The 18193-nt window shown below is 41.3% G+C and overlaps 1 protein-coding gene across 3 annotated transcripts; it reads right to left on the reverse strand.

The window, feature by feature from the left end:
- Positions 1–2874: 2874 nt before the first annotated feature.
- LOC115158145 (nicotinamide riboside kinase 2) lies at positions 2875–6534 on the reverse strand. 3 transcript variants are annotated; one of them, XM_029706732.1, is made up of 8 exons: positions 6329–6534; positions 5324–5414; positions 4785–4833; positions 4387–4561; positions 3973–4044; positions 3746–3852; positions 3510–3595; positions 2875–3421 (listed from the first exon to the last, which is right to left on the reverse strand). In XM_029706732.1, the coding sequence occupies exons 1-7, from the start codon at positions 6352–6354 to the stop codon at positions 3510–3512; spliced, it is 606 nt and encodes a 201-aa protein (XP_029562592.1). In that variant the 5' UTR covers positions 6355–6534; the 3' UTR covers positions 2875–3421. The 3 variants fall into 3 exon arrangements, with proteins under 3 accessions (XP_029562592.1, XP_029562591.1, XP_029562593.1); XM_029706731.1 differs by having other exon boundaries at positions 2875–3424; positions 6329–6532; XM_029706733.1 differs by lacking the exon at positions 4785–4833 and having other exon boundaries at positions 2875–3424; positions 6329–6532.
- Positions 6535–18193: the final 11659 nt, after the last annotated feature.

Genomic DNA, 18193 nt, shown 5'->3' on the forward strand with positions numbered 1-18193 from the left:
ATATGTTACATTTCGCATGGTATGTACTGTTCTAATTTGTTGAAGTCCAACACCCTTTTCGTATACGTTAAGAATTACAATTCGTATTATATGTTATGAATTTGCAAAACATTTATGTTACGAATTCGGGCTAGGTGGCTAACGTTAGCTAGGCTCAGGGTTAAATTTAGGAGTTAGGTTAAAGGGTTAAGGTTCACTAAAAGGGATAGGAGAAGGGTTAGCTAGCATGCTCAGTAGTTGCAAAGTAGCTATAAAGTAGTAAGTAGTTAAAAAGGTGCTAAAATGCTGAAGTTGTCCGTGATGAGATTTGGACTCGCAACCTTTGGGTTGCTAGACATTCGTGTTACACGCCCACCTATCCACCCTGACCATTTCATTTTTCCCATAAGTAACCATTTGTCTTATGTAACTATACCAAACGTAACATATCATACCAATTTGAGTTTCCCGGATTTACATTTACTATGTTATGTTTAGTCTATGAGAGGAGGCTGAGGGTAGGGAGCTGCCTGTCAGTCAGAAGGGTAGCTATGGGCAACAGGCTAGTCATGCTGTGGATTAGAGGGTGTCCATCTTTATACAAGTACAATATGTCCTCCCCTGACACTGCAGGAATCCCAGCTAAATATAAACACTCCGCCTGTCTATGTCCACAAGCACTCAGAGCCTTTTAGCAATGTGTCTTTGAGGGCCTGTCTTTCAGAGGGCAACCATTACAAGGTTAGCTGGCTGCGTTAACTGGATGTGTGTCAACGGCTGGTTACTATATCAGTCTCCTACAGCCCTTCCCCCATGTCAACAGGTTTTATTTATTTAAGGTCAATGGGGCACAGGTCACATTGCAGGTAGAACTCTGAAAAGTCACTATGTTAGCTGCCAGTTGTTGCTATGAGAAACCATAATATTGCCGTGTTATTACCACTTTGTGTTGTAAAGTGTTAAGCTACCATAAATGATTGTATTTTTCAAACAATTTCACATTTTTGATCAGTTTAATTATTTCCATCTTTTATGTTCATTGCACCAGCTAATATTATATGTAAATAACCCCCCTTGTCATCTGTAAACCAGTTTTGTAAATGTATCTCAAACAAGGTGGAGTTGGAGCATTTTGTTCAGAAAGACTTTTGGTACTTCACTGTGGTATAGCAATGACTGTTATAATCGTTGACAAGTTCAGTAGCTGTAAATTAGGATCAGTCCTTAAACAAATACAATTATTTGTTCCAAAAAGGGCTTAACAGATAAGAGAAAGACTGTAGACACAAGGCACAACACTCACAGAGAGGAGCACCATCGGTCAGGCAGTGACATAATTAGTTGAAGTCGGGCTAGGAGAAGGGTTAGCTAACACTTAAGTTGGAGTCATTAAAACTCGTTTTTTTAACCACTCCAAAACTATAGTTTTGGCAAGTCGGTTATGACATCTACTTTGTGCATGACACAAGTAACTTTTCCAACAATTGTTAAGATTTAATTTCACTGTATCACAATTCCAGTGGGTCAGAAGTTTACATACCCTAAGTTGACTGTGCCCTTAAACAGCTTTGAAAATTATGTCATGGTTTTAGAAGCCTGATAGGCTGACATAATTTGAGTCAATTGGAGGTGTACATGCAGATGTATTTCAAGGCCTACCTTCAAACTCAGTGCCTCTTTGCTTGACAAGCAATGGGAAAATCAAAATCAACCAAACCCTCAGAAAAAAAATCATAGACCTCTACGAGTCTGGTTCATCCTTGGGAGCAATTTCCAAACACCTGAAGGTACCACATTCATCTGTACAAACAATAGTACACAAGTATAAATACCATGAGACCACACAGCCGCCATACCGCCCAGGAAGGAGACGCTTTCTGTCTCCTAGAGATGAACGTACTTTGGTCCTAAAAGTGCAAATCAATCCCAGAACAGCAAAGGACCTGGTGAAGATACTGGAGGAAACAGGTACAAAACTATCTATATCCACAGTAAAACGAGACATAACCCAGGCCACTCGGCAAGGAAGAAGCCAATGCTCCAAAACTGCCACAAAAAAACCAGACTACGGTTTGCAACTGCACATGGGGACAAAGATCATACTTTTTGGAGAAACGCCCTCTGGTCTGATGAAACAAAAATAGAACGGTTTGGCCATAATGACCATTGTTATGTTTGGAGGAAAAAGGGAGGCTTGCAAGCTGAAGAACACCATCCCAACCGTGAAGCACAGGGGTGGCAGTATCATGTTGTGGGGGTGCTTTGCTGCAGGAGGGACTGGTGCACTTCACAAAATAGATGGCATCATGAGAAAGTAAAATTATGTGGATATATTGAAGCAACATCAAGACATCAGTCAGGAAGTTAAAGCTTGGTTGCAAAGTTATGGCAAAATGGCTTAAGGACAAAGTCAAGGTATTGAAGTGGTAATCACAAAGTCCTGACCTCAATCCTATAGAAAATGTATGTGCAGAACTGAAATACTGTGTGCGAGCAAGGAGGCCTACAAACCTGACTCAATTACACCAGCTATGTCAGGCGGAATGGGCCAAAATCTCCACAACTTATTGTGGGAAGCTTGTGGAAGGCCACCCGAAACATTTGACCCAAGTTGAACAATTTAAAGGCAATGCTACTAAAAAAACAAATTGAGTGTATGTAAACTTCTGACCCACAGGGAATGTGATGAAAGAAATCAGTCTATTATTCTGACATTTCACATTCTTAAAATAAAGTGGTGATCCTAACTGACATAAGACAGGGAATTTCTACTTGGATTAAATGTCAGGAATTGTGAAAACTGAGTTGAAATGTATTTGGCTATGGTCTATGTAAACTTAATTTACTCATACCACAATTAAGTTGAGAATTGTAAATAAAGACAGGACACAGGCGTAATATTGAAAAACATGAATAACCCATTTTAAATTGAAAGGGACAATTTACTTGCCAAACAAAGCCAAGTATATAGTAACAGATGTATTATATAGTCAAGCGACCGCTCTAATCTGAAAGGAAATACATGTCCTCAAAGATAGAAGGTAAGCAGCCAGTTCAGGTGGGACCCTTCTAGCCCATGAGAGGGCAGAGGCACAACTCCAATAAAGAAATTATTTTTCTCAAAGTTATCAAAATGCCATGTGCAGCCATGTTATATCAGTGCCTTCATAATATACCCATTCACATTGACCTCCTTACAAAAATATTTGAATTGACATAGGGTCAGAGTTTGTCCCTCTCCCTCACATACTAGGCAGTGGTTTGATTAACACAAGTAATGGACTAACAGATTAGATAAGAAAACAAACAAATGATTCTGTAAAACACAAGTTAACATTCCTTCAATATAACTTACACAATAAGAAAAAAATGCTTTAATTAAAAAAAATATCTTCAGTCTTGATGCTATTTACAGGTCTATACAGGTTTGGAGATGGAGTTCCTGCTGTACAAACAGAAAAGTAAAGTTTACTCAATTTAGCATCGACACTTAAAAGACAGAAGTCAGACACACCGGTGTCACCTCTTACCTATAAACAATTCAACAGTGTATTCTGGATGTCCTCATACACCTGGCTGTAGATCCCTTCTTCTGATTTCAAGCCATCCAGATATGCTAGAGCAAAGTGTAAACATTGATCAGGACATTTGTCAAAGGGAAGTCATAGCTACTAGCACCAAAATTCCTACAAAAAAACAAATTGCAAAGCTGAAATTTAATAACCTTCACCGACAAATGGAAAAGGAGGCAAACATGTATATATACCAATGTCTAAAGAGCTCTTGACCATCTCATTCCTGTGCTTCAAGTACATGGGCCACACATGGCCTTCAAACAGGCCAGGGGGGTCAGGGACAGTGTATTGTCTTGTACTTTAAAAAAAGGAAACAATTATGAATTTAGCACAACTTTCAATTATTTATCTGGCCAGAACGATGACCCTACTATAGCTACATATGAATATTAGTGATCTGAAGTCACCCCATTCCCACCTTCTCCTCCTTTTGCACTCTTCGTATGGAATGGAGATGTAGTAGCACTTGTTGTACACGTCCATCAGGGGTCTGGGGAGGGAAGAACAACTTGTAGTTCTACTCAACTCTCCACCAACGTACAATTGAGGTACCATAATATAGATCGCACTCCTGGAGACCACATCCATTCAGTTGAAATTCTCTTACTTAATCTAGCTAGCTGACAACCCAGCCCACACGTGTCACTTGAACAGACACTGGTCCAAATATTTGTCCTCATAACTCTTCAAATACAGTTTGAGAGCTTGCAAGCATTAGTTGTCATAGGAATAAGGGACAAGCTATTTGAACACGTTGCACAAACCAGCTGATTACTCTCCTCCCCCAATTAGCAAGTACATTTCCAGTTAGCAGTGGTGCAGATGAACTCACTTGTAGTTGTACAGAAGGAAGCCCTCTACGATCAGAATGTGGATCTGCTGCTCTGGGTCGGCAACCTCTGTGGAAGGGGACACGTTGACACCGTGGGAGTGTGCAAACTTCACTGGGTTCTCACTCCAGCCTCGAATCGTGTTCACCATGGCATCCATGTCCAACGCTGTGAGCACTGCATAGAACAAAGAAAGGCATAGGGGAAAGAAGTTTAGCAAAAAGGGACACACCTGGATGAAGAAATGTATTCAGTCTTGTTTAATGGGAATTGTGCTCTAGGGTAGTATTAATATTTATGCATGTACTATCAAATATGACATTTTTAGGGATGCTTTGTTACACTAATGGACAAGTACAATGATCAGTTATGAGTCTCCTACAGTGAAATCCAGGCTTACCATCCCACTGTCTAAAGCCGTCCTCACCGACTTCTATCTGATCAGGTTTCTGAAATAACACCAATAAAACATTGCTGCAAGCACAGGCTGATCTGAATACGGGCAGATCCCATTACATGCTGAACACTGCAAGACGTGCACACTTAGCTGAAGCATGCAGGTATAACATGCACAAGAGCATTGAGAATCCATATATAACCAGAGACATCAATAAAACAGGAAACAAAGCACAAGAGCAGTGAGCTACTCAGCACAAGTTCTGATTCTGTACAGGCTAATGCAGTTTAATAAAAAAAAAACGGTGGCAATAAGCAAGGCATGTGTGTGAAAAGACAACTGACAGAGTCTTAGGCTATGCATCATGTCAGTCCCAGGTTAATTTACAGCATACTAGCAGATCTAATAAAAGGGAGAACAGGTGACCATAGACGGCATGCATCATGGCTATTGGTTAATGTGTGAGTCTTTGGGATATTTTCCCTTAACAAGGTCATGCAAATACAACACTGTATAGAGACGTTTTAGCAGACCAAGTTTACCTTGAAAAAGTCATCTTGATGCACCACACAACAGTTAGGTAGCGACTTGATCAGCCTATTCGTCAAAGTGGTTTTCCCACCATTAGTCACACTGAAAATAGATAAACATGACATGCGATTTAGCAAGGCGTCCGTGTATTGAAAGTCTGAGCGGTCTATACATCACTCATCCGCATACCTTGCAGGTATTATTGCAGTAAGTTACTTAAATATCTGCAGTAGCTAGCAACCTAACCATTGTGGCGGGACAGGGCACATAGCTGGTTACCTAAAATAGCAAGGTCAACAAATGTTAACTACTCTGAATACGTTTGCAAGCAAACGTTTTATAACGAGCTAGGTAAGTTTGCTAAGTGGATCTCTGAATTTAGTCAAAAGCTTTGAAAACAACGCGGAACGTTGCCAGTCCTACATTTAGCGTTAGCTAGCCTGATATTCAGCCAAGTCAAATTTTTACATTATAGTAAAACATAGCTGGCAAAAAGCAATATTCATGCTTAATAAACATGTATAACACAAGTTGCCAGCAAGGAGAATTGCGCTCACGTTTGCAAATTTCGAAACTGAGACTCCCTCCAATGTGTTCAATGTGAAAGTCCGCGCTGGAATTTTAAATCTCCCGCCCGACTACGACAACATACAAATGTGGCAGGCGATTTGCTAAGACCAAATCCCCAGTTAACTACCTACACTACCTGTCGTTAATAAATTGCCCTAGTAAAAAAATTAATTTCTGGATCCTTAACGTGACTTTTTTTACATTTTTATAAATAACAATGTTAGACTAGAAATTCAACGTTGATAGGTAACTAACGTAGGTTACCCCCTTGCCAACTAACGTAACGCGTTAGCTAGCTAAGTAACATGGCATGTGTTAGTGTTTATATTTTGACACCCATGTTACGTTTAATCAACTAATGAATTTATAAAATGTTCTACTCAAAATATACATGTGTATTATATAATAAAACAGATTTTCGAAAGACAAATAAAAACTTAACTTACCCGCCAATTCCTATAACGTATTTCATTTTGAGTAGGCTTTGAAACTTCTGCGCCTAGTCCCAGCTAAAGTGACACTCACAATGAATAACCCAAATAATACGAGGTAGGGAGTTGTTGAAGTTTCGGTGTTTTTTCTCCAGTGTTGTGGCAGAGCCCAGCTGTCTTTACTATTCCATTGATAAAGAGGCGCGAGCCCTCAATTTGTAGACAACTGTGACTTGCGTCACGCAGACGTACGCCCGCGTGAGCTCAGATCTGTGTCGTTTGTACAGTGACCAATCACTGTCCCAGGACACCTAACGACTCCAATCAACTTCGGCGTTTCGCAAAGATTTGCATATTCATTTTTATTTAACCTTTATCCAAACAGGGAGTCACATTGAGATAAGAAATATATTTTACAAGAGAGCTCTGTATACATTACAATAAAAACAGAATAATGAACCATACACATATATGTGTGTAAAACAATATAATTCAGCACACAATAACATAATAAACATACTATATAAAAGCAATCACATTCAACTACATAGAGGTCCTCAGTCAATAATTTAAACTGCCTGAGAGGCACCAGCACATGTAACTGCAGGGAAATTATACTGTCTCTGTATACATGGGGACACATGGTGAATGATGTGTAATGTTATGACCTTCTTCGCCTGCTTTGAGGAAAGCACAGTTCCACCGATGCGGCCCGCTACCAAGAACTGTGGGCTCTCCGTCTCCGACGTGAGTAAGACATTTAAGCATGTTAACCCTCGCAAGGCTGCCGGCCCAGACGGCATCCCTAGCCGCATCCTCAGAGCATGCGCTGACCAGCTGGCTGGTGTGTTTACGGACATATTCAATCGCTCCCTATCCCAGTCTGCTGTCCCCACAAGCTTCAAGATGGGCACCGTAGTTCCTGTACCCAAGAAACCAAAGATAACTGAACTAACTCCTGTCGGGCTGTATCACCTCTTGGTACGGCAACTGCACCGCCCGCAACCGCAGGGCTCTCCAGAGGGTGGTGCGGTCTGCCCAACACATCACCGGGGGTAAACTACCTGCCCTCCAGGACACCTACATCACCCGATGTCACAGGAAGGCCAAAAAGATCATCAAGGACAACAACCACCTGAGTCACAGCCTGTTCCCCCCGCTATCATCCAGAAGGCGAGGTCAGCACAGGTGCATCAAAGCTGGGACCGAGAGACTGAAAAACAGCTTCTATCTCAAGGCCATCAGACTGTTAAATAGCCATCACTAGCACACAGAGGCTGCTGCCTATATTCATAGACTTGAAATTACTGGCCACTTTAATGGAACACTAATCACTTTAACAATGTTTATATATCTTGCATTACTCATCTCATATCTATATACTGTATTCTATAATATTCTACTCTACCTTAGTCTATGCTGCTCTGACATTGCTTGTTCATATATTCTTACTTCCATTCCTTTACTTAGATTTGTGTGTATTGGGTATATGTTGTGAAATTGTTAGATATTACTTGTTAGATATTACTGCACTGTTGGAGCTAGAAACACAAACATTTAGCTACACCCGCAATAACATCTGCTAAAAACTTGTATGTGACCAATACAATTTGATTTAATTTCATTTGTGAATTGGACATGAGGAGATGGATATTGAGAAAGCTTAAAGGCCTCTGCCACTAGGCTCAGCACACATCTTGGATAAGCTTCCATGTATTTAGATGAAGTGTGCCAAAGACAAGGTAGCTCGGTGACCCTGGCAGGGGTTGGCAGGCTGCAAGATTCACACACCAAAATATAAATACAAAATGCAAGCAAAAACAAAAACATGGTCATAAAAAACAAACACATTCATCATTAATAAGGTCCTCAATCAGCTTTCTGAATTGCCCTAGAGGCACCCGAACATCAAATTTATGAACATTTTGAAGATTGTTCCACAAATAAGGTGCAAGAAAACTAAAAGCTGATTTACCTAACTCAGTAGAGACCAAAGGAATTTCCAGAGTTTGCCATCCCTGAGACCGGGTGTGGTAATGCCTTTGTCTAAAGTTTAGTAATGATGTTAGGTAAAGTGGGACTTTTTGTAAAAGGGTTTTATAAATGAAAACATAGCAGAATATCAACCTATGTGACATCAAATACGACCGACCAACTTTCTGGTAGAGAATGCAGTGATGAGTACTAAAATTGTCGCCCGTAATAAAGCGCAGTGCGTTATGATAAATTGCATCTTAACGTTTTTAATGAAGTGGTAGCTGAGTTCATATAGATGATGTCGCTGCCCAGATATTTGTAAGCACGGACATGATCAATATGGATACCGTCTAAAATACATATGCTTAAATCATCAGACTTATTTTTATGCGGTCTAGAGAACAACATATACTTAGCTTTACCTGCATTCAGTACTAATTTAACATTCTGAAAGTGTTGTATCAGTGATTTCAAACCTGTCAATTTTACTGGTTAACTCATGGGTACACTCACAATGGATGCCTGGCATTGTGATGCTTTAGTCGGGGGAGGGGAGCGAGTTTTATGCAGAGGGAACGCTCAACAAATCCCACAATTTAACTAAACATATTCACAGCACAGATTGAAGGGTAAACTTCCCGCATTCACATCCTGCTAATGGTATATAGAGCTAGCTAACAATGCCATGGATCAGAGCTAGTGCAGATAAGCGCTAGACCAATGCTAGTGTGGACCAGAGCTAGCTATTAGCTACACCCTGGCCCCGAGCGGGCCCAGAACTTCTTAGTGCAGACCAGAGCTAGACCACAGCTAGTCCAGACCAGAGCTAGCTAGCTACTATCTATGCCCTGGACCACAGCTAGTTAGTGCAGACCAGAGATTAGAGGTCAACCGATTATGATTTTTCAACGCCGATACCGATTATTGGAGGACCCAAAAAAAAAAGTCTCTACCGATTAATCGGCCGATTGTTTTTACATTTATTTTATTTATTTGTAATAATGACAATTACAACAATACCGAATGAACACTTATTTTAACTTAATTTACTACATCAATAAAATCTATTTAGCCTCAAATAATGTAACGTGTGTCGTGGACCAAGACGCAACAGGGAAGTGTATACTCATCTTCTCTTTTTAATATAGAAGAAGAGAGAAACAAAATAAACACGTATACAATTAACGGAAACGGCACTAACAGTTCTGTCACGTGACAAGCGCAAAACAGAATACAACTACCCACAATCCACAATACAAACACACCCATAATTATAGGATCTTCAATCAGAGGCAACGATAGACAGCTGCCTCCAACTGAAGGCCCCAACACCAATTAACTAAACATAGAAATACAAATGACTAGACAGAACATAGAAATAAACTAACATAGAACAATAACCAAAACCCTGGACTAATAAATCAAATACCCCTCTCTACATGGACACATACACACAACCACCCTGAACCACATAAAACAAATACCCCCTGCCACGTCCTGACCAAACTAAATACTAACAAATAACACCTTTACAGGTCAGAACGTGACAAATAAATAATGAAACATGTTCAATTTGGTTTAAATAATGCAAAAACAAAGTGTTGGAAGAAGAAAGTAAAAGTGCAATATGTGCCATGTAAGAAAGCTAACGTTTAAGTGCCTTGCTCAGAACATGGGAACATATGAAAGCTGGTGGTTCGTTTTAACATGAGTCTTCAATATTCCCAGGTAAGAAGTTTTAGGTTGTAGTTATTATAGGACTATTTCTCTCTTTACGATTAGTATTTCATATACATTTGACTATTGGATGTTCTTATAGGCACTTTAGTATTGCCAGTGTAACAGTATAGCTTCCGTCCCTCTCCTCGCTCCTACCTGGGCTTGAACCAGGAACACATCGACAACAGCCACCCTCGAAGCAGCGTTACCCATGAAGAGCAAGGGGAAACAACTACTCCAAATCTCAGAGCGAGTGACGTTTAAAACGCTATTAGCGCGCACCCGCTAACAAGCTAGCCATTTCACATCGGTTACACCAGCCTAATCTTGGGAGTTGACTGGCTTGAAGCCATAAACATTGCAATACATTGCGAAGAGCTGCTGGAAAAAAGCACGAAAGTGCTGTTTGAATGAATGCTTACGAGCCTGCTGGTGCCTACCACCGCTCAGTCAGACTGCTCTATCAAATCATAGACTTAATTATAATATAATAAACACACAGAAATACGAACCATAGGTCATTAATATGGTCGAATCCGGAAACTATCATCTCGAAAACAGAACGTTTTTTTCTTTCAGTGAAATACTGAACCGTCTGTATTTTATCTAACGGGTGGCATCCCTAAGTCTAAATATTCCAGTTACATTGCACAACCTTCAATGGTATGTCATAATTACGTAAAATTCTGGCAAATTAGTTCGCAACGAGCCAGGCAATGAACGCAAGAGCAGTGACACAATTTCATGTTAGCAGGCAATATTAACTAAATATGCAGGTTTAAAAATATATACTTGTGTATTGATTTTAAAGAAAGGCATTGATGTTTATGGTTAGGTACATTGATGCAACGACAGTGCTTTTTTCGCAAATGCGCTTGTTAAATCATCACCCGTTTGTCGAAGTAGGCTGTGATTCGATGAGAAATTAACAGGCACCGCATCGATTATATGCAACGCAGGACACGTTAGATAAACTAGTAATATCATCAACCATGTGTAGTTAACTAGTGATTATGTTAAGATTGATAGTTTTTTATAAGATTAGTTTAATGCTACCTAGCAACTTACCTTGGCTTCTTGCTGCCCTCGCGTAACAGGTAGTCAGCCTGCCATGCAGGCTCCTCGTGGAGTGCAATGTAAGGCAGGTGGTTAGCGCGTTGGACTAGTAACCAGAAGGTTGCAAAAACAAATCCCCGAATCCCCCCTGAACAAGGCAGTTAACCCCTATTCCTAGGACGTCATTGAAAATAAGAATGTGTTCTTAATCTGACTTGCCTAGTTAAATAAAGGTGTATAAAAACATTTTAAAAAATAATTTTAAATCAGCAAATCGGTGGCCAAAAATACCGATTACCAATTGTTATGAAAACTTGAAATCAGCCCTAATTAATCGGCCATTCCGATTAATCGGTCGACCTCTACCAGAGAGTGTGAACCAGAGCTAGCTACAATCTAGCTACGCCCAGGAACAGAGCTAGACCATAGGTAGTGCAGACTAGAGCCGTATTTGTTGTCAGTAGTAGTGGTCAGTAGTTGTGTGGTTGTGGTCGGTAGCAGGGATGTAGTGATGCCGCCCTTACGAAAAAAGATTGCAGTAAGAGTGCAGTATAACTGCAGTATACTGTAAATACTGCATCCAAAATAACACTGTTTTCTTTACTGCACTAATTTTGCAGTGTAACTGCAGTTAGAGTGCAGTATAACAGTTATTCTGCTATTACTGCGTCCAAAATACCACAGTCGACTGCAGTTACTGCACTTCTACTGCAGTTTCAAAACTGCTATCTTTTTTTGTAAAGGCATACCGCGGGAGGAGCGGCGCTCCCAATTTCTTTTCAATTTGACAATACATGGAGCTGTTAAAAACATAATTGGAAAATTATATATTATATTTTCTTACCACAAAAATTCCATGAAACATTATAGAATTACAAACTACATAAATATGTACCGTTGAAGTCGGAAGTTTACATACACTAGGTCGGAGTCATTAAAACTCGTTTTTCAACCACTCCACAAATTTCTTGTTAACAAACTATAGTTTTGACAAGTCGGTTAGGACATCTACTTTGTGCATGACACAAGTAATTTTCCCAATAATTCACTGTATCACAATTCCAGTGGGTCAGAAGTTTACATACACTAAGTTGACTGTGCCTTTAAACAGCTTGTAAAATTCCAGAAAATGATGTCATGGCTTTAGAAGCTTCTGATAGACTAATTTACACAATTTGAGTCAATTGGAGGTGTACCTGTGGATGTATTTCAAGGCCTACCTTCAAACTCAGTGCCTCTTTGCTTGACAAAACGAATCAGCCAAGACCTCAGAAAAAACCAGGTTAATCAAGTCAGGTTCATCCTTGGGTGCAATTTCCAAACGCCTGGAGGTACCACATTCATCTGTACAAACAATAGTACGCAAGTATAAACACCATGGGACCACGCAGCCGTCATAGCACTCAGGAAGGAGACGTGTTCTGTCTCCTAGAGATGAACGTACTTTGGCACGAAAAGTGCAAATCAATCCCAGAACAACAGCAAAGGACCTTGTGAAGATGCTAGAGGAAACAGGGACAAAAGTATCTATATCCACAGTAAAATGAGTTCTATAACGACATAACCTGAAAGGCCGCTCAGCAAGGAAGAAGCCACTGCTCCAAAACCGCTATAAAAAAGCCGGACTACGGATTGCAACTGCACATGCGGACAAAGATCGTACTTCTTGGAGAAATGTCCTCTGGTCTGATGAAACAAAAATAGAACTGCTTGGCCATAATGACCATCGTTATGTTTGGAGGAAAAAGGAGGAGGCTTGCAAGCCGAAGAACACCATCCCAACCGTGAATCACGGGGGTGGCAGCATCATGTTGTGGGGGTGCTTTGCTGTAGGAGGGACTGGTGCACTTCACAAAATAGATGGCATCATAAGGATGGAAAATTATGTGGATATATTGAAGCAAACTCTCAAGACATCAGTCAGGAAGTTAAAGCTTGGTCTTCAGGACATCAAAGTCAAGGTATTGGAGTGGCCATCACAAAGCCCTGACCTCAATCCTATAGAAAATTTGTGGGCAGAACTGAAAAAGAGTGTGCGAGCAAGGAGGCCTACAAACTTGACTCAGTTACACCAGCTCTGTCAGGAGGAATGGGCCAAAATTCACACAACTTATTGTGGGAAGCTTGTGGAAGGCTACCCGATACGTTTGACCCAAGTTAAACAATTTTAAGGCAATGTTACAGAATACTAATTGAGTGTACGTAAACTTCTGACCCACTGGGAATGTGATGAAATAAATTAAAGCTGAAATAAATAATTCTCTCAACTATTACTTTGACATTTCACATTCTGAAAATAAAGTGTTGATCCTAACTGACCTAAGATAGGGAATCTTTACTAGGATTAAATGTCAGGAATTGTGAAAAACTGAGTTTAAATCTATTTGGCTAATGTGTATGTAAACTTCCGACTTCAACTGTATATACTTGAACCGATTATTTTAAAATCGTATACAGAAGAATGTGGATAATAGAAGGTGGATGTTATAAGGATAATTTAGTTGGTAATGGCTGCCTGCAGTACCCCGGCCGGCTTTCAACCTGAGTTAGTCAATGAGAAGAAGAAGCAGCACTGAGCTAGCAGCTAGCTAGTAGCTCAAACTGCACATGTTATGTCTCCATGAGACGCCAACTTAACCGACTCCATTTGGCCTCAATGTGCTATTGAGTCTTCACATAGGAATGAATGGTGTCACGTGATCGATGACTTTGTCCATTCTTATATACAGTCATTGGGTTGTGGTCAGTAGTTATGGTCAATAGTCTAGCTCCACCCTCAACTTACGGACTTGTCTCTGTGCTTAAAAAAATAATATGTAACCTTTATTTAACTAGGCAAGTCAGTTAAGAACAAATACTTATTTTCAATGACGGCCTACCAGAAAGGCCTCCTGCGGCGACAAAAAATAAAACAAATTGGACAAATCACACATCATGACGTGCTGTTTGTTGCTACTTGGCTATCTGCCAAACTTTTTGCTTTTTACTTTTAATGCATTTACTAAAGTCTTAGTTTTTTGTCACTCAACTTTTTTCATTCAACTTTTTCACCTGGACGCTTTATCTGGACATGGTTCTACAGGACTTCCACCAACCGAAAAGCTAAGTAGTAACGTGAGCGTTGCAAAATATATTTAGAAATCTGTTATACAATTATTGCGCCAACGAGCGTCTGCGTTGCCAAGGGCTAAAATAGAAATCAGTTCTATTTCTGACGCAGATCGCGCTGCAAGTCCTGTCTCTCCCATCTCCTCATTGCTTTGTAAAAGCAGGTACCCATGTGCCATCTCCTCATTGGTTATACCCACGTGGGTGACTGAAGACGAATGAGATCAGTGGCGGTAATGCACCTAATTTATGAAAGTTGCCAATCGCAATATAAAGTCAAGAGAAGAAAAAGCTTGGAAGGAAGAGAGATTACTAGAAAAGATTCGGTTGACCGTTTTATGTGTGGATTCATTGTCCTAGTAGAGGACCTTGGGCATTTCAGGTAAAATAACAACTCAATGTTTATATCCCAAGACAAATTAGCTAGCAACAGCAAGCTAGCTAAATAGGACAAATTAGCTAGCATGTGTGAGCTAAATTGCCATACATGTTTAATGCTTTTCGACCTGTCCCCAAATTAATGTAATTGGTTCAGAGTTTGTTTTGATATTTTAATCTGCGTGTTGTGATCGCGTTTGGTGTGGGGGGACAAAATAAATGTATGCACGATGGCGCACGCGCACAGCCGGTTTGGGTTCCGTGTTATAGTGAGGATAGCCGTGTTGCAGCACAGCTTCAGATGCAATCGTTAGGCAACGGCAATTTAAGTGTAGGAAAGGATGAAACAGCGTCTGTGCCACCAATAAGTACAGATAGCAGTCTAAATCCCCTCCGCACAGTCCCCGCAGCCTGAGAATTTTCTCAAGGCTTCTGGAAAAAAATGCTGTCGCTCATTCAGTTGACAGAATCGTTCAACCGGCTCTCCCCACTAAGCAACGAGTCAGTCAGAGGCCAAGCCTTCTCTGGTCTCTACTCCTCCCGTTACGGGGTCTGAGCCGCTGAAGCCTCCCACCATTAGCTCTGACAAATTGAAAACCATAGTCATTGGCGACTCCAGTACCCGCAATATTAGACTTAAAAAGAATCATCCAGCGATCATACACTGTTTACCAGGGGGCAGGGCTACCGATGTAAAGGCTAATCTGAAGATGGTACTGGCTAGGCTAAAATTGGCGAGTATAGGAAGATTGTTATCCACGTCGGTACCAACGATGTTAGGGTGAAACAGTCAGAGGTCACCAAGTGTGTCAATTAGCTAGAAAGATGTGTCGGCATGAGTAATTGTCTCTGGGCCCTCCCAGTTAGGGGGAGTGATGAGCTCTACAGCAGAGTAGTTTTCAATCGCTGGTTGAAAACTGTTTTCTCCCCCTCCCAAAATATAGAATTTGTAGATAATTTACCCTCTTTCTGGGACTCACCCACAAACAGGACCAAGCCTGACCTCCTGAGGAGTGACAGACTCCATCCTAGCTGGAGGGGTGCTCTCATCTTATCTATCAACATAGACCAGGCTCTAACTCCTCTAGCTCCAAAATGAGATAGGTGCAGGCCAGGCAGCAGGATGTTAGCCAGCCTGCCACTTAGTGGAGTCTGCCACTAGCACACTCAGTGTACTGTAGTCAGCTCAGCTATCCCCATTGAGACCGTGTCTATACCTCGATCTAGGTTGAGCAAAACTAAACATGGTGGTGTTTGCCTTAGCAATCTCACTGGAATAAAGACATCCTCCATTCCAATCATTATTGAAAGAGATTGTGATATCTCACATCTCAAAATAGGGCTACTTAATGTTAGATCCCTCACTTTCAAGGCAGTCATAGTCAATGAACTAATCACTGATCATAATCTTGATGTGATTGGCCTGACTGAAACGTGATGTATTTCCCATTTAGGTCCATGGAGCATTCAAACCCATGTTAATCTAAGCAGATTTTAAATCGTTATAGTTGAAAAAGTATTAATATGATCAAAAATATGAATAAAAGCAATCTAAGTTGGGTCAGTCTGAACCTCTCAAAGTTGGTTTGGTATTGAAAGCTTAAACCAGGGGTAGGCAACTAGATTCAACCGCGGGCTGATTTTACGAGTGGATTGCCGGGGGGCTGAAACATAATTATAATAATTTATACACTGCAAATTGACCACAACTAAGCCCAAAAAGTGATTGTATTTGTCAGTTGGCTTTTCATAGCCGAGCAAGACAGCAGGTGTGGTAGAGAGAGAGAGAGGGGGTCAAAAACAGCAGGTTCGGTGACAGGGTAGCACGACTTGTGAAAGGTCAGGGTTCCATAGCCACAAGCAGAACAGTTGAAACTGGAGCAACAGCACGACAAGGTAGCACGTCCTGTGAAAAGGTCAGGGTTCCATAACAATAGGCAAAACAGCAAAAACTGGATCAGCAACACGACCAGGGAGACTGGGGACAGGGACAGCCAGGAGTCATAAGGCCAGGTAGTTCTGAGGCATGGTCCTAAGGCTCAGGTCCTCTGGGAGGGGAGATAGAGAGAGAGAGATGGGAGAATTAGAGTGAGCATACTTAAGTTCACACACGACACCAGATAAGACAGGAGAATTACACCAGATAGGACAGACTGACCATAGCCCCTCGGCACAAAGACTATTGCAGCATAGATACTGGGGGCTGAGACGGGGGGTCGGGGGACGATACCCCCGGACAGGGCCAACCAGGCAGGATATAACGCCATCGCATGAGCCCAAGGGGGCGCAATACCGGGCAGGAAGATCACGTCAGTGACTCAACCCACTCAAGTCTGGTATAGCGAAAAAAAGCCTTGCATGACGTGACGCAGCCCTGCTTGGGACGGCATGGAGAGCAACGTGGATAACAATCTCCCTATACTCTCTACACTCGCCAGATTTAGCCTAGCATGCACCCCTGAGGGCCCCCCGTGTTGAGGATCAGTGTGGCGGATGTTTTGTTACCTACCCTTACCACCTGGGGTGGCCCGTCATGAAGTCCAGGATTCAGTTGCAGAGGGAGGTGTTTAGTCCCAGGGTCCTTAGCGTAGTGATGAGCTTTGAGGGCACTATGGTGTTGAATGTGTGAATGGCCTCACACACCAGTACAGTAGGTGGCGGTGTGTGCCCCTAAAGATTGGATGCAATCCGCCAAACCAAATCCTAAAGAAGAAGAAGAGGAAGAGAGACTGGAGCCTTGAGTCACTCTGTTGTGCAGCACACACCAGGTGATCTAGTTACAGCATGGAATTCCAACTAAATGTTTGCCAGCTAGATATCTTATAACTATGAACTGTCTAAAATATGCTAAATGCTCTGCAGTTGTGCATTTGCTTTGCTAACTTAGTAGCTAGGTATCTAGATAAGTGGTTAGTTTATTGCAGTCAAGCTCCTATTGGTAACATAATCCCCTGCTTGATCAAGAGCCTTGCTGTCTAATATTTGGTTTGTGCATGCAGCATTTTTTTTGTTACTTGTATAACTTCATGACTTGTATAACTTAATGTCCTGCAAATAGTTTATCTCGAAGACTGTATAACATGTTAGCGCGCATTCATTATCATTTAGGTAGCATTCACTATAGCATTTGACATGTACTTGTTAGCATTGCTAACCTTCGGATTGAAAACAGCGCCACTTGTGTTCAGTGCCGGTATTACTGAATATCTCAGAATGGCACAAATTTATTGTCACGTGGACAAGTACAGTGAAATGCCTTTCTTGCTCTTTCCCAAGAATGCAGTAATCTGTATGAACAAGGTCGGTATGAAGGTATGACAATCTGGATACCGCCCAAGCCTACTTAAAAATGTATTTGAAAGTAATTGAAATACCCTCAATACTATTTGAAACCAGGTCTGTTGTCTTGTCTCATTTCCTGAAGGCCATTCTCAATTTAGATCCTATGTGTGACTGACCAGTGACCAGCGCTGCCTCTGTCACTAATACAGCTGAGCTGATGTAACTGTCAGTTATTTTAACCGAGCTGGGGGGCTCGTGATACGCGTCAGAGTGTACATGGACGTGTGTATCATGACTGTGTATTAATAGCTTCCTCTGAACCAGAACAAGCACCTTTTAGGGACGTCCGGCGTTGCTTTG

This window comes from Salmo trutta, chromosome 22 (genome assembly GCF_901001165.1).
Source record: "Salmo trutta chromosome 22, fSalTru1.1, whole genome shotgun sequence".
NCBI lineage: Eukaryota > Metazoa > Chordata > Actinopteri > Salmoniformes > Salmonidae > Salmo > Salmo trutta.

Bases quoted from the DNA above. Each gene is read 5' to 3' on its own strand.
- LOC115158145 (XM_029706732.1), bottom strand. From the start codon at position 6,354: ATGAAATACGTTATAGGAATTGGCGG. The intron at 4,562-4,784 runs GTAAGCCTGGAT...TGTTCTATGCAG, and splicing joins CGGCTTTAGACAGTGGGATG to TGCTCACAGCGTTGGACATG. The intron at 3,596-3,745 runs GTATATATACAT...ACTTTGCTCTAG, and splicing joins CAAGAGCTCTTTAGACATTG to CATATCTGGATGGCTTGAAA.